At 39.6% G+C, this 15,791-nt stretch overlaps 1 protein-coding gene across 9 annotated transcripts in view; it reads right to left on the bottom strand.

The window, feature by feature from the left end:
- cacna1bb (calcium channel, voltage-dependent, N type, alpha 1B subunit, b) overlaps positions 1-12,676 on the bottom strand; it is a 179,606-nt gene extending 166,930 nt beyond the window's left edge. For 3 of the 9 annotated variants that reach the window (XM_077497715.1, XM_077497712.1, XM_077497713.1), the window contains exons 1-3: positions 12,547-12,646; positions 9,136-9,420; positions 4,827-4,932 (exon numbers count right to left, since the gene is read on the bottom strand). In XM_077497715.1, coding sequence (XP_077353841.1) covers positions 4,827-4,932; positions 9,136-9,420; positions 12,547-12,575 — 420 coding nt within the window. In that variant the 5' untranslated portion in view covers positions 12,576-12,646. Of the gene's footprint in view, positions 75-4,826; positions 4,933-9,135; positions 9,421-12,546 lie in introns of those variants that run through there. The other 6 variants (XM_077497721.1, XM_077497714.1, XM_077497718.1 and 3 more) reach the window with 4 other exon arrangements.
- Positions 12,677-15,791: the final 3,115 nt, after the last annotated feature.

The raw sequence follows: 15,791 nt of genomic DNA on the forward strand, positions 1-15,791 counted from the left end.
ACCTGGACTTACAACCAGACTTAAAAGGCCGCCTCAATGGAGCCCCGATTCGTCGAGTCACCATGGCAACGGCAAAGCCGAGCTCGGCACCGCCCTCTGCTTTCGCGTTGATTTTTTTTTAAATTTTTTTTGCCCCTCTCAACCGAATTTGTCGAATTTGAACATGCAACACCGCAGCGGTTCCCTAGAGCAGTGCTTCTCAATTCCGGTCCTCAGGCCCCCCTAGCCAGCTTGTTTTCCACGTCTCCCAATTGCAACGCAGGTGAGGATCGTTATCAGGCTTCTCCAGAACTGGCTGATTAGCTGTCATTGGAATCAGCTGCATTGGGAATTGAGAAACACTGCCATAGAGGAAGGCGGCATAGGAGAACATTTGCTGCGTCTGGTAATGTTGCAAATGATGGATTAAGTTGTGCATGTAGATGATGGACTGTGATGTGATATATAAAATAGGCCCCACACACACAGAAAACACTTAGAAGTGGATGTTTTACGCCAGGATCCCTGTATGGGATAATGAGAGCAAACGTCATTGTTTGCATCAACCAGTCAAGAGTATTAGCTCAGTATTGTGAGTCGGGAATTTGAGAAGTTAGGTTTACATCTTATCGTGATTTTTTTGTTTTTTCTTCTTAAGTGCTTTGCTTTCAATTTTGTTGTTGATGTTTCTGATCACTGGTTCTGATGATGTAAACCAATCTGAGTAGCATTCAGAAAAATACAGAGAAAATTCACATTCTTGCTGATGAAATCTGCATTTAGAACTTTTCCCACACTTATTTTATACTTATTGGTACAACCGTACGTCACACACAGTGGTATTTTTTAGAAAAGGAAGAAAATAACGTGAAAAGTACGCAGCGGAAAAGTCACTATGTTCAACTTACAGTAGGTCAGATAGGTGTGGCAACGCAAGATGGCCGCCACAGGCTTCACTGCTCGCTACAGCATGAGCAGCCGTTTATTTTTACGTCCGTGCTGTATCAGCCTGCAAATCCACCGTCTGACCGTGGTCTTTTTGAAGCATTGAGCTGGGACAGCATGGTAGTGTTTTTATTTCATTTTCTTAACTCAAGAACTATGGTTCAACACACGCATTCGGGTTTGCGAGCTTCACGTTTACAGAGGCCGACTTGAATGACGTAAGAGCCCTTCTCTCACACAGCAGAGATCTGTAAAAGTTCTGGAGTATGCGTGCGCATGTTAATGTGATGAGCGCAGGACTTCCATACTATATTCAAGTCCGTGGATGAGCGGCACTTACCGAAACAGCTTTTGAGGATAAAAACATGCATGGTCGAGCGTACTGGAACGCTCATCAATAGGGTCATTTTCAAAATGACATGCCATGTTCGTGATAAAAGTGGACTTTATGCTATAGACCAGGGGTGTCGAAACTTTTTCCTCTGAGGGCCACAGACAGAAAAAGAGAAAGCTGCAAGGGCCACTTTGATTTTTTTTTTTAAAGTTATTTATTAACACATTCATTGCCAGACAGCAAAAAATGCATCATTTGATGTCTTTTTCCGTCAATGGCAGTGAATAAGTTAAACATGGTAAAAATCAATGAAGCAATTATAAATTGTTGATATAATGTACAGTTACTTATTGAAAACTGTTAACAGTCACAAGGCAAATAGTGACCCCTGTGTGCCACTATAAAAGATATGCATCTCCACTGAGCAGCAGCTGATCCCAACTTGACATTCTGAACCACAACAAGAACAATCGGTCGTCAACTGACCACACTTAACAACCATTAATGTGATGTTTTCACTTTTTTTTTCATTAATAATTAATCATTAATTAATGTGATGTTTTCACAAATTGGACGTTGACACTAAGAAACAAGTGGATGAAACTATTTTTATTTCTGGAACGGAATTATTAGCTGCAAATTTGTGTCTTTGAGTAGCTAGAAATGTTTAATCCACCCTCTTTTTTTTTTTTTTTTTTTTTTTTTTTTTTAAATAAACAGCATTGAAAAATTATATTTAGTATTTGCCGAGGGCCGCCAAAAAATGTATGGTGGGCCGCAAATGGCCCCCGGGCCTTAGTTTGGACACCCCTGCTATAGACTATAGATGTATTTACGCAAAAAGTTGCCGCAGCGGACTGAATGAATGAGGAAATTCATTATAAAAAATCTGCTACTGACCAGGTTAGGTTCATGGACCATGTTACTACGGTAACTGACCGAGAGTTGAAATGACCTCTTTTTATGAAACAGGCTAGAGTTCCCTCTTATCCTCTGGTTTCAAGTACCTCCCTTTCTGAAACGGAAAACTTAAAGAGTTTCACACTTTTCAGGGTTTCTTTACCCAGGTTTCTCACGAAACCTTTTTTATGAAATACACCCCATATCTATAACATGTTATTATTGCAAAAACAATGTTCAAGTTGAAGTAGAAGTGCCACATAATCAACATGTCCCTTGGGTGAATGGGTAAACCAAAGCCTTTCCCTATAAGTGAGCTTGGAGAGGTGCGAATACATACATAGAGTGATACTTCATTTCCTATGGTTCAATGTATTTGTGCAGGAGGCCTTCAGGCATTCACAGGGCTTGAACAGCGGATATCTCACGCCTACTTCCACCCCTTTGGTTTTCCTCACTCGCTTCCAGCATACTTCAACCTGACAGACACTTTCCCCAACCCCCTGAATCCTCCTGCCGTCTCCAACATAAATAATCACAAAAAGGCAAGAGCGACAGGCCAGAGCACTATAAAGAAACGTGACCTTTTCTATAGTGTCGTCTGCCCACGCTGAAGCATGTTAGACAAGAGTTGCTGTATCATGAAGAAAGGCGTTTCAATATAGCAACATATTTTGTGTCACAACCTCTGAATATTAGTCTTACTACCAAGGTTGTCTTTTCATTGCAGTGTTTGTTAGCAAGAGTACGTAAAAGTCCTTTAATGTGGTGCATGAGTTAAAAGAATCTTGTTAACTGTTGGTTAGAATCTAAGAAAAAAAAACGTGAATCAAGCGCCTCTAAATGGTCCGCAATATACAGACAATTTCCTAATTTTGAGCAATTTGTATCTTATGACCTAACATTCATAAGTCGCTACTTTATGGTTACTGCACACCTTATGACTCGTTAACCCTGTTCCATGAATAAAACCTGATTCGCTGTGCTAATTAATTGGCTGCTTGTTTACATCATCAAGGTGAAGAAGTCGGTGAGATCCCTTTTTGTCAAACAGCTCTCATTACTTTCCCTGGTCCGGACTGCTGGTTGTTGTTCTCTCCTCGTCATAACAATCTTGTGTGCTGAATACACGCCGCAGCTGCGGGGACCATTTAAGGCAGGAGCAGGTGGGTGAATGTGACAGGAATTCATTAAGTTAGTCACACAAAGCTGTTGCTCTTTGTAACACATGCTATTTTAGACTCCAATGTGCAACCTCAAAGAGCACTAGCGGCTAACTATAACAAAATGTGTCATTTCCTTTTTTTCTCCTATTATTGGCATCATCGCAGACTGTTTAGTTTCTGACACTGGTTAATTGTGTACTAGAAGTGGTGTTTAATTGATGGAAGGTGGAGAGCAAAGAGAGCTCATCACATTTCAGCAAAGGAAGATTACAAAAATAGACGTGCAATTTCTGAAGAAATTGCATGTGAATGCTGAAAGCTGAATGCTAATATCTGAATGTGTTTGGAATTTTATGGAATTCTTGGTAGAACTTTGAAACACTGTGTTGAATTAATGTGGAATAATGCAGAAACCTGTGATTGAAGATGAATGCGGATTTTATATGTTTAATCAATGTTTGTGTTATTGACGCATTTTATGATATTTAGTTTATGCATATTATTTAGTATCTTGTATAAATCAACACATGTTAATTTACTATAAGTGATCAAGTTGAATGTGTTTTAATTGATGGAAGGTGGCGAACAAAGAGAGCTCATCACATTTTGGCAAAGGAAGATTACAAAAATATTTGTGCAATTTCTGAAGAAATTGTGTGTGAATGCTGAAAGCTGAATGCTAATATTTGAATTCATTTTGAATTTTGTGGAATTTGTTTTAGAGATATTGAAATATATGACTATAATGGATGTTAATTGTACAATGATATGAAACTAAACTTGGACTACAGAAAAAACTGCTCCAGCCGCGGACCCGTGTTACGAACCCTGGTCTCTCTCGCAGACTAGTCAACTGCTATAATCACTGAGATATAGCTGACTTTGGTCAAACTTTGAAACACTGTATTAAATTAATATGGAATAAGGCATAAAACTAGGAATAAGGGGTCAAGAAAATGGATGGATGGATGATGTATGGATGGATAATGCGGAAATCTGTGATTGAAGATTGTATTTGTTAAATCCATTTTTGTGTGATCTTTGTATAAATCAACACATCAACAACGGACAGATAGCGTTGGGGTTTGAACTGCCAACCTCCTTCCTGGTCACGGGACAACTCGCTCTACTAACTGAGCCACCATGGGCAGTGTCAAAGACCTGAGAATAATGATGAGTGGTATTCATGGGAGGAGAATGCTGACGTTGAAAATTTGTCCCATTGAAAATGAATGGGAAACTTTTTTTTTTTACATAAAACGTTAAATTGTATGTTGAATGAGAAAAATATGAATCCGATTGGCGAGAATTTTTGGAGCCTCTTTGAATTGGAACAGTGTCGTTCGAATGAATTATGTGGGAGTTCAAACGTGTCAAAAAAGTGAAATAAAGAATCGGAATAACTTTTAGCATTCACACAATTGCACCAAATGAGATTTCTTTACAGTAAAAGGTAGCAGCTGCAAATCGAAAAGAAGTGCGTGTGGGAAGACGACACTTACCAAGCGCTCCGACATGGGCGTCTTGTCGCTGGCAGGTAGATGTTGCTCCAGGGCCAAGACGATGCAGTTGGCGATGATTGTAGCCAAGATCATGTATTCAAATGGAGTGGGAAGGTTAAGGAGCTCTTCAAAGTCAAGCAGCATTCATTTCATTATAACATCAATCATTAAAACACATCTAATGGAATTTAAAGTACACTATATGGACAAAAGTCAATTAATTCATCAGTCTAGACTACACCCATTATTTCATACTCAATGTGAAATCTTAAGATAATTATTATCCCGCAGGAAATTCAAGCATACCAACAGCCACCTTTTTTCTGCTGTATGCCGCATGTCCCCATTTGGTTCACGGGTGAACTCGAGCCCATCCCAACTGACATTGCGCAAGACGGTGCAGTACAGTACTGGACTGGTCACCAGTCAATCAAACAACAGTTTGACTTGCATTAGTTCTTTTCAGTAAGTGATTGCTGATCATCTGTAGTCTTGGCCAGATCTGCTCTGGAAAAGTGAACGAAAGGCTGCAGCTAGATTTGTGGCATTCCAACGAGTACTTTAAAGGTTTTATGATTTACCTTGGATGGAGTAAAATAGCCTGGAAACACAGGAAATGATGTTTCCTTATCACACATTGAGGTAAATATTTGTAGGCCTGGAGGATTCACAGGTGAATCTTTGACTCCTGCAGACTTGAGTAGAATAAATACCAACATGGCGACTGAATGTTTTGCACGTAAACATTCATATGCCAGAAGTAACAAAAAATTGAGACCGTATGTGGCTGGCGCAAAAAAATTTCGCCGCAACTTTGACGTCAGCTGTATTTAGCCAGAATAAGATATTTTCCAAACTTAACTCATTTGCTCCCAAAAACGTATAAATACGTTCTATTTAAAATGTTTTAAGTGTCCCAAAGATGTATTTATACGTTTTGTTTTGGGTTTTTCTTTAAGCTACAGCATATATAAGGCTTTAATGCAGCCTCTTAACTGCAAAGAATGGTTGAAAAAAAATGGTAATTACACAAACGGCCAACAGGTGGCAGCAGAGCAAAGGAGATCAACCAGGGCCATGTTGGGAAAAAAAAAAGCTCAATTACTCACAATTCTAAATAGATTTGTGAATAATGATGAAACTTAGCTATATTGTAATGCTAACTGCTGCAAAACGGAAACAGATAGAAATATACTTTTTTTGGTTCTGTGTTTTTATAGCAATAGAAGACAATATTCTGTGGGCCTTGCAAAATCAGTCAAAATCCAATAAAACATCCGGGAGTGAAGGGGATTGCTTCTGTGAAAATGGCTGGGAATGAATGAGTTAAATGGCCGTGTCAAAGGAAGTTCTTCCATCGCCAACCCAGCACTGCCTTGTGGCTGATCCGCAGTAACGCCGGGACAGACCCCGCCTCTCAAAGAAAATACACAACACAAGGTTGTCAAATTTCAGAGGAAGCCGGAGAACAGCTACGCAAGCACATGGAAAACATGTTAACTCCACAGAGGAAGGCCAGATCTGAGATTTAAACGGTAAACCTCGGAACTGTGAGGCAACTGATCTCACCACTAGTACACCGAGCTGGCTGAAGCGCCTTTTTCTGTTCCAGCATGACTTGTGCCCCAGCGCAAAACGTAAACTGCACAAAGGCATGCCTGGATGAGTTTTATGTGAAAAGAAATACAGTTTCCACAAATATCTCGAAGAAAGTATTCTTGGAAAAGTGATTCTGTTTTAGATGCATAAGTTGACCACTTGATCTTGTCCTTCCCCAAATTGTGTACAGCTTTCCAATAGACTAAATACTTGGATTTGACAGTCAATTCTCAAGAAAATCTAGCGCGCATGTTGCAAAATGACTAATGCCATTGCATTTTGATTTGAGTCCATTAAAGCAGAAAGCTTCAATAATGCTCTGGTTGAAGGCTTTCTGGAAAGGAAAGAAAGCATCCTATACATGCGCTCGTGATCGTTCCAGATGGTTGACCATTTCTAACTATTTTCAATGGCTGGCTCATTCTGTAATCCATTTTCACTAGGTCAATGCCCACGGGTCAGGTGCTATTGAGGGGTTATGAAATGTAAAGAAATAATACGTCTACTACTCATAAAACACTGTCAGCTGACTAATATTGAATTCTGTCAGGAAGGATTTAACGTATTCAGCTAGCTTTCTTGACTATTGAGATTTTCATACGAACAGTTAAAGGTTCATGGTTTATGTCATAAAAATAGTGCCACAAGAGCTCTAACAATAATACTCTGTCTCAACTGAAGCTGTCAAATATGTAGCTCAACAATGTGTTTATTATTATGGCATGGAAACAATGTAGAAGTACTTCGTCTATTTGCAGTCTTTATCTGTACACAAATATTTGAAGCAGCTCTGTGTATGCAGTACACTTGTATATTACTACAACCTCAAAAACAGATATATGATAAAATACCTCTCTGGCAGTGTGGGACTATTAAGATCATAGGTGAGCTGGAGCCTATCCCAGATGACTTTTGGGCAAGAGGGGATCAGTAATAAAAAAAATAAATAAATAAAAGTTGTAGTAATAAAAGAACACGTAAGCGGAAAAACGCCGCAGTTCAAGAACAATTCCATTTACGAGCAAAATTTTCCAAGAAATATTGCCTCAGTTCACGCACTATGCTTCGGTTCTTGATCAGATGACGCAGAAAGCTCAGTTATGGGGCTCAGCATAAACATTATTCATTCTGTGTGTCACACATTGCGGATATCTTATTTGGAATCCTCATCATACTGTTAGATGGTGTTTGTGATGGTGATCCGGCTGCACAATTTGGCTTGGTAAACTCTACCATGTGAGTGCAAACTAACTCATTCAAACCAAAAGACGTATAAATATGTTTTTCAATACTTTGTTCTTCACTCTCAAAAACATATTTATACTTTTTTTCTGTTTTTGTTTTATGCTAGAGCATAAAGATACATCTTCTGATATGAAGAGGTCGTATAAGCAATGGTAGTTATAGCAAAAGACGGCCAACAGGTGGCAGCAGAGTATAAGCGATCAGCCGGGGCCATTTGCAACAAGCTCTTTTTGCCTGTGTTTTCAACAGGTGTGTGAATAATGATGAAACTTAGTAATATTCTAAATGCTAATTGCTGCAAAACGGAAACAGATACAAATGTACTTTTTTTCCTGATGAAAGACAAGACTAATATTTTTTTTTTTTTGGTAGGTTCCATGTTTTTATAGCAGTAGAACAGAATATTCTGTGGACCTTGCAAAATCAGTCAAAATCCAGTAAAACAGACGGGAGCAAAAGGAGTTGCTTCAGTAAAAAATGGATGGGAGTGAGTGAGTTAGCAATAAAGGCAGCTGATGTGGCTAAAGATGTGACAGTTTTAACTTTACAAATTCCTCAAATTATACAGGATGTAGAAAAACAATGTAGATACACGAAATTGAGATTGATGGTCATACAGTGTTCCTGTCATATAATAGATCAGTATTTGAAAAGGCTAAGACTACACACCGATTTAAAAAAAAAAATAAAATAAAAAAAAAAGGACTATTAAAAAAAACAGAAAAAAAACATAACTGTTGTGGGGCTCGAATAGATTAGTTCTATTTCCATTCATTTCAATAGGAAACATTGCTTTGGTTTGCAACAGGTTTACCCAGGTTCACGGTCTTGACCACATTTAATGTTTTGTTGTTTAATAAGAGAGTGAAATGACAAGAATACTATGTCCAAATGCGGATTTTAAAACAAGGAAGCAAATCCACCGCTTGTTTGGAGTTGACAAAAAGACCAAGTGAGTAAATGGCCATGTTTTGTTGCAGCCTTCACAGCGTGGCGTGGAAGGCGGCGTGGGCGACTTCAGCACCATGGAGAGGACTTGTAATAACTGCCTCTGCGCATCAACTCATCGCGTGTGTGCCTTTTCCTCCTGTTTCAACGCACAACATGACGACGTCATGGGAGGGCTGACTCGCTAACTGCCCTTTTACGCACGTTAAGTTTCATCATTTGAAACAATGGCACGTTATATGTTAACATTTGTAAAGGGTAAATCTAGCGATAAGAGTAACGTGCAGTCCTGTTCCGGCACCATTTATGCTGCTCAGAGATAAGCCCCGGAGCGACAGGTGCAGCCAAGTATCGATAGATATGGGTGGGAGAAGGGACTTTTTGCATGTCTCTCCTGGAGAGCATCATCAGGAACCACGTTTGGGGGGGGAGAAAAGGCCTGAAGCTGCTGTGGATTTCTATTCCGTGTGGTCATGTACGTGCATATATACTGCCGGTGTACGTTTGCAAAGGATATGGCCACTCTGTTATACGTTTGGCATACTTCCTGATCAGGTTGTCCTCCCGGAAGATGAAGAGGGAGCGGTTGACAGTCAAGCAATTTTGCTTGACCGGGTTCGGGTTGTAAATGGCCATTGTCCGGGCTCTCTGGGCCATCGACTGCTTGTACATCCTCTGGCCGCTCGGAGCGCCTCCACCGCGGGCTCCCCCTCTTCCCGCACCCGGCGCACCTCTCCCTCCTCCGCCGCCGCCAGTGGTCCCTCCGTAGCGGGTGGGGAGCTCTTCGGTGAAACGAGCCATTCTGAGAACGCACAGCAGATCCAACAGGGAAAATCCGAAGTGGTTTCAGTGGGAATGGAGGAGAGACGCATCACAACAAAACGCACTTCATCCACCAGCACAATTGTTTTTTTTGTTTTTTTTTAGCTTTGAGAGGGCGCTTTAACGTGTTTAATGTTCCATTCTTTCCGCTGAATCATCCTCCTTAAAATGTCAAAATGGAAAAGCTAAAAACAAAAAAAACAAGAGAAAAAGACTCCAGCTGTAGAGATATCACTTGATTGAAGCTGTTGCATCCACGGAGGAGATAAATCACGTCTCCACATCATGTCAGCATCGTAGCTGCGACCAAACACCAGTTGAAATGTCGTTTTCTTTTTTTCTACAGCGGGTTGGGTCAGTCCAACGCGACCATCCCTTTTACGCCTTCTTCCTGGCTGCGAGCAACAATGACACGAGCAAATCTGACGCGAGGGTGGTCCCGTGGATTGTTTGATCACTCCCTGCGTGGGGGAGTGCGGGGCGGCTCACGGGCTCGGGGCTCCACGAGTCCACCCAGTGGAATAAGGAAGAGCTCATGTGATCCTTGCGGGCCTATCAGTGAGCGGAGCGCTCAGTGTTCAGTGCTCTTTCCTTTCAGTCTGCTGGCTGACTGGAGAACAAACAGGACAACTAATGAAGTTCGTTGGTGGGAACGCAGGGGCGGTTCTAGGAGCAGAGGTGCAGGCGTGCTGAACTCCTTGCCGGGCAGGATAAATTTCACTGTTTTGCATATTTTAACGCCATTTCATTCCCTCTGAGTTATGGTGAATACTCGTATTGCAGTATATGTGCTTGAGTACTTTTGTTTGTAGTATTTGGTTTCCTTTCCCCTCTCTTCATCAACTATACTTTTAATTCTACACTCTCTCGGTCAAGGCGGAACTAGGAGTGAAGCCAAATGCACAACTCGAGCTCAAAAAGGGAGAAGTTCTTGAAACTTTTAATGAACAAAGTAAAACAAAAATTCACTCAGCAGAGGAAAATGAACAACGATCAAAGCGCAAAAAAAAAAAAAAAAAAAATCACTCGTGAGAGGAATAAACTGAAACAAAAGAGTATACAAAGTATCAAACAAAAACTGCAATAAAGTCTTACTTGGGCGATGCTTGAAAACAAGGCTTAGAACTGTGGCACTACAGACAAGACAAACTAGCACAGGGCAATGGTAATCACAGACTATATACACACATACTCAATGGAAAACAGGTGGAAACAATCAGGGCGGGGAAGGTAATCAGGAAACAGGAAGGGCAAGTTGTCTGAAAAGGAGGGAGGAAGACATTTACCAAAATAAAACAGGAAGGACACAAGACTAATGAAATTCTGCTTCTAATTCACTCTCCTCCTGTGTCAAAATAGGCTCATTAATTTTTGGACCGGCTGCCGCTTGGGAAACTGCCAAAAGTCCAGATGGCCCGTACACCCCTAATTAATAGCATACCGACACCTTCTTAAAATAATCGCCTCAGTGATTTTTTTTCCCCCCACGATTTTTCAGGAAACACAAAAAATGAACCATTTGCATCATAAGGAGAAATGCAAAAAAAAAATGACTTTGAAAATTATTATAAAAGGGTGACAACATTTATAAATAAAACTTTAAGTTGTTAACATTTAAAATTATTTAAAAAAAAAAAAACTTTGTTGGAGCCACTATGCAACCACAATTTGGACGTAAATCTGGCTGCTCCACAGCATAGCGTCATGACTCGAGTTATGCAGGAGGTATGTTTGGGTCTTGTCTCATGTCTGGGGTCACGCCTTGGTTAAGTTTGAGTTCATGACCTGCTAATCTAGTTTCAACTAGTTTTAGACTGTGTGATGTTATATGGTGTTTGGAACTCTCTGTAAGAACTATGTTGTCGGGAATCTTTAATCGCGTTACTGAAGAATCTTTTATACGATATGATGTTTGTTGATGTCAGGAACTATCGGTAATTACTGGGCTAACAGCCAATCAGATAATTCCATGTAAGTAGTGGTACTCACATGTCTAGCCACAACCAATGAGATTGATTGACTGTCTATATAAGGGTCTGAGAAGTGTTTTGCCGGATTATTGCTCAACTGTTCCTGTGTACAGCTCTCTTAGTTAGTGCCTCTCAATGTGAATAAATAGATAAAATCTTACTTGTGTCTGTGCTTTGGGATCCAAACCTCTTAGCACACAACACATAGTCCGAATTACAGCAACATTCATATGAAAACAAATTATTTGACACTAAATTCCAACCACAATGAAAAACATTATAATTTTGATTGTCAATTAAAATGTTCAAGATAATAAAAGAGTATTCATGGCTAACGCTTTAGCATTGCAGGTGTACCCAATCCTTTGGCCGAAGACAAAATAAACGTTCCCGTATTCTAGCCTGACATGATTAACATGCAGCATAACTAAAAGCCTTCATACACCACTACAAACTAGGCCTGCTTATGGAACATTAATTACCAGTGGGAATTATTTTAATGCACACTGATTACCGGAGATTATGCTGATGCTTCCAAAATTAGATTGTATAAATTTGTTTAAAAAATAAATCTTGTTTACCAACAATTATGGGAGATTTGCTGTGTTTAGATTGTATTATTTAAACAAAAAGAATACATCAACGTAAATATTTTTGTACATACATTTGCATGTTGTTCCTCATTACCCAAATATTGCTTTGTCAGCCATAATCCTTATCATGTTGGAATTTGGGGGGGCAAACCATGAACACAATTTCACCAGCTGTTGTGTGACAGTCATCTAGTGGTTCATTTGATGCACTGCAAAAAATCTCAAAGTAGTAGTTTGAACGGCTTAAACAGATCAACATTAACATTAATTTAAATATTTGGTAAACAGATTTGGATACATTTTAGAACGTACTTTCAGTGTTGTTGCAACATTTTGTTTGTCTTTTGATATTGTTGTGCCTCGCGATAAAATAACATTGATTATGTTGGGACATTATCACAGCCCATTATATTTTAAAATACTTCAAATATGCTAAACAATGGATAAGGTTAAATATGTTTTACTATACTGAGACACATCTTTCTTCGTTGACAGTTTTTGGGTGTGCTAATAATTTTTCACCATAATATTGGTGTGAATTACCTGCTCGGCCAACATGAGTTAGTCTCCATCTCATGCTTGTGGACGATGTGACACAAACCATCGTTGGTCTCCACTCTGCTCGCGCCATCCAAGTATATAACGGTGTCGTACTTGGTCGTGTTGGTCTCACAGTGTTTCCATGAAGCCTCCTCTGGCTCTACCGCTTCCGCATGTGCACCGCCGGGACGCTCCTTCGACAGTTGACGAGGTGGACGCCTCTTGTCACGTGCCGAGGCCCAGGTGTCCTCGTACTCGGCCCCCAGGGTGAGCATCCGCCATGAGCTAAACGTGGCTGAACGCAAAGCTGGTAAACACAACAGATATTAGGTTACATAATAAATAGTGGTGGGAAGTAATGAATACTGTATGTATTTTTGTTACTGTAATTCAGGCACAGTTTCCAATTGAATAGATCTTGCTGATCGAACTGGATTTGTTTTTCAGTCTCTCCAAAACATGTCAGCAGGATTTGAGTGTGTAAGTCATAATATGCACAATCATCTGTTCAATTACCAAAATTAGTCCAGCATACCACAGGGGATCAGTGTAAAGAAGCGGTATCCAAACTACGGCCAGGGGGCCATTTGCGGCCAACCGTCCATTTGTCAGTGGCCCGCGACATATGCTAAAAATGGCATTTGACACAGTTCAAATTAAATAGACAAAACAAAAATGTTTGGAGATGGTCAGCGTAAGAAGGGAGGGTATCGAAAACAGGTGCCATTAAAGGTTATTTTAGTTAACTAAAACTAATGAAAAAACTAAAACTATAATTAAAAAAAACATAATTGTTACCGAAATAAAATAAAAACGAAAATGCTTTTTAAAAAACGAAAACTAATTTGAAACTACATTTTATGTTTACGAAACTAACTAAAACGAACTATAATTATAGCAAACATGTCCTTCGTTTTTGTCTTTTGGGGATGATTTTAAATGGGATTTTTAGTAGATTTATTTTTATGTAAACCGGAATATTGATGTTTGAAAGTATGTCACACAGAAGTGACGTCATCTAGCAGCAGCCAATAGAAAAGCACCAAAAGATGACGTCGCTTCCATGGTGTTTTTTTAAATATTGCGCACAAGTAATACACATTAAACAAAACAAAACAAAAATTAATACTAATACTGAAACTAACAAACTAAACTAAAACTAAGCATTTTTTAAGGAACTAAACTGATAAAAAAATAACAGAACCACCCCGAAAACTGATTAAAACTAACTAAAATGAAAAATTCCAAAATTAGAATAACCCTACTGCCATATTACTAATAAATTGGTTTATATACTGTAGCATTTTTGTAAATATGCAAAAGCACAAATAAATTATTTGTACAATTTTTAGGACTAAACACAATTTCTCTTCATAACATTATGTGGCCCTTGCGTCCTTCTGATTTTCTGTATATGGCCCTCAAATGAAAAAGTTTGGACACCCCTGGTGGAGAGGATGTTTGAGACATTCACGCACCCCCCTCGCTGCATTGCAAGGGAAAATATCCGCTGCAACGTGGATGAAAACCTTTGGCCAAACAGAGACCCAGCATATGGATGGTATTGAGAATTGAACAAAATAAATAAAAGTCACTCAAGGCTTGAGGAACTTGTGTGGTTTTTGTGTTATGAAGTGGAGGGTAGTGTTTCCTAGGTGCAGGGAAACAGGGCAAGGAGGCAGAGGTGCAATAAAAAAAAAAAAAGGGATTTAATTAAACAAAACAAGGAGGTAAACAAGCAACTGGCTGAAAAAAAACAACATCCAAAAATCAAGCAAGGCAAACCATGGGGGGAACCTCAGGGCAACAACAGCATGACATGAGGGAAAACAACAATGAATCGACGTGGACAGAAGGGAGACAAGATACTAAATACACTCACACACTAATTGACAATTAGACACACCTGGGCAAGACACAAGTGGCAGAGGATGCTGATTGGTTGACACATGAGGAAGGGCAGGCAAACACAGGTGGACATGACAATGCTTGACAAAACTTGGGAGGCACACAAGGACAGCAACGCAAAACACAGATCATGACTGAACTTAAAGAAACATGAGGACAAAATCAAACTAAACCAAAATTAAACCTAAGCCATAACAAAAGTAACAAAATCCACCCAAACCATGACAACATGTCTTGAAAGAAAGAAAGAAAGAAAGATGTATATATATTTGTTACAGTAAATTTTAGGGTTTTTAAAATCCGAGAAGACCTTACAGACTCCTGTTTGCAATTGTCTTCGTTAGTCAAATTTGAAGTGTCAAACTGAGTCGTGTGTCGCCATCTCGTGGTCAACAGTGAAAGTACACCCAAAATAAACCGGAGATAGCTATACGTCTGTGGAAACCATTTCAATAACTCGGTCGACAAATTGTTTGGGGGGCCTTGACAGCTGACATCGTGTTCAGAGAAGAATCAGTATTATTACTTTTAGCTTTCTTCTTCTTCTTCTTGTTTTAACATATAGGCTAAGTGTCTGTATTTCTCCACAAGTAGAGGATCTGAATACTTAACCAACATGACAATCATTCGTTCAAGTTACGTTAGGAAGGTTGTTGGCCTCACCTCCACTGTTTCACTGACATACTGATGACAGTGTATTTGTCATCTCCTCAGGTGATATTATATTTTTCTACACTTATAAACTAGCTTCTAACCAAAATCATCACCTCCTTCCTCCACATAGCGCCTATTTCCCCTGCAACCATGGCAGCCGTCATGTCCATGAAGGATGTTAATTGGTTTCAGAGGGCCCACTTGGGCTCTCCCTACTGTGAACTAACAACGTACTTGACTGTGCGTTATAACAGGTAGAACATCGTCGGCCAACTGTAGTCAGGGAATTAAACAGCACCTGCACAGTATTACAGACTGAAACACCTTACAATAAGCTGTCCTTGTTAAGGCTTTTACACCATTTGTTAATTTGTTTGCCTTCACTTTGTTAATTATCAACTAGTCATTAGAGGAAAAACAGTGGGTTAGCGAGCTCTTTAATGTAACGCTTTGTTACTTGTGAGTAATTGATTGAAGATAAACCCAGAAGGGCTCTCAGGTCTGCAGATTTAGCGGGCCAATTTGTGGAAACCAGAGTTCAAAGCAAACATAGTGAAGCGTCATTTAGCTGTTATGCTGCACGCAAATGGATTAAGGTATCAACAGAAGTGAAATCAGTCAGGTCTTTTATACAATTTTTAAATCAATTTCAGAGTACGATTTTTTAGTCATTTGATTTCTATACT

This window comes from Festucalex cinctus, chromosome 15, assembly GCF_051991245.1.
Source record: "Festucalex cinctus isolate MCC-2025b chromosome 15, RoL_Fcin_1.0, whole genome shotgun sequence".
Lineage (NCBI taxonomy): Eukaryota > Metazoa > Chordata > Actinopteri > Syngnathiformes > Syngnathidae > Festucalex > Festucalex cinctus.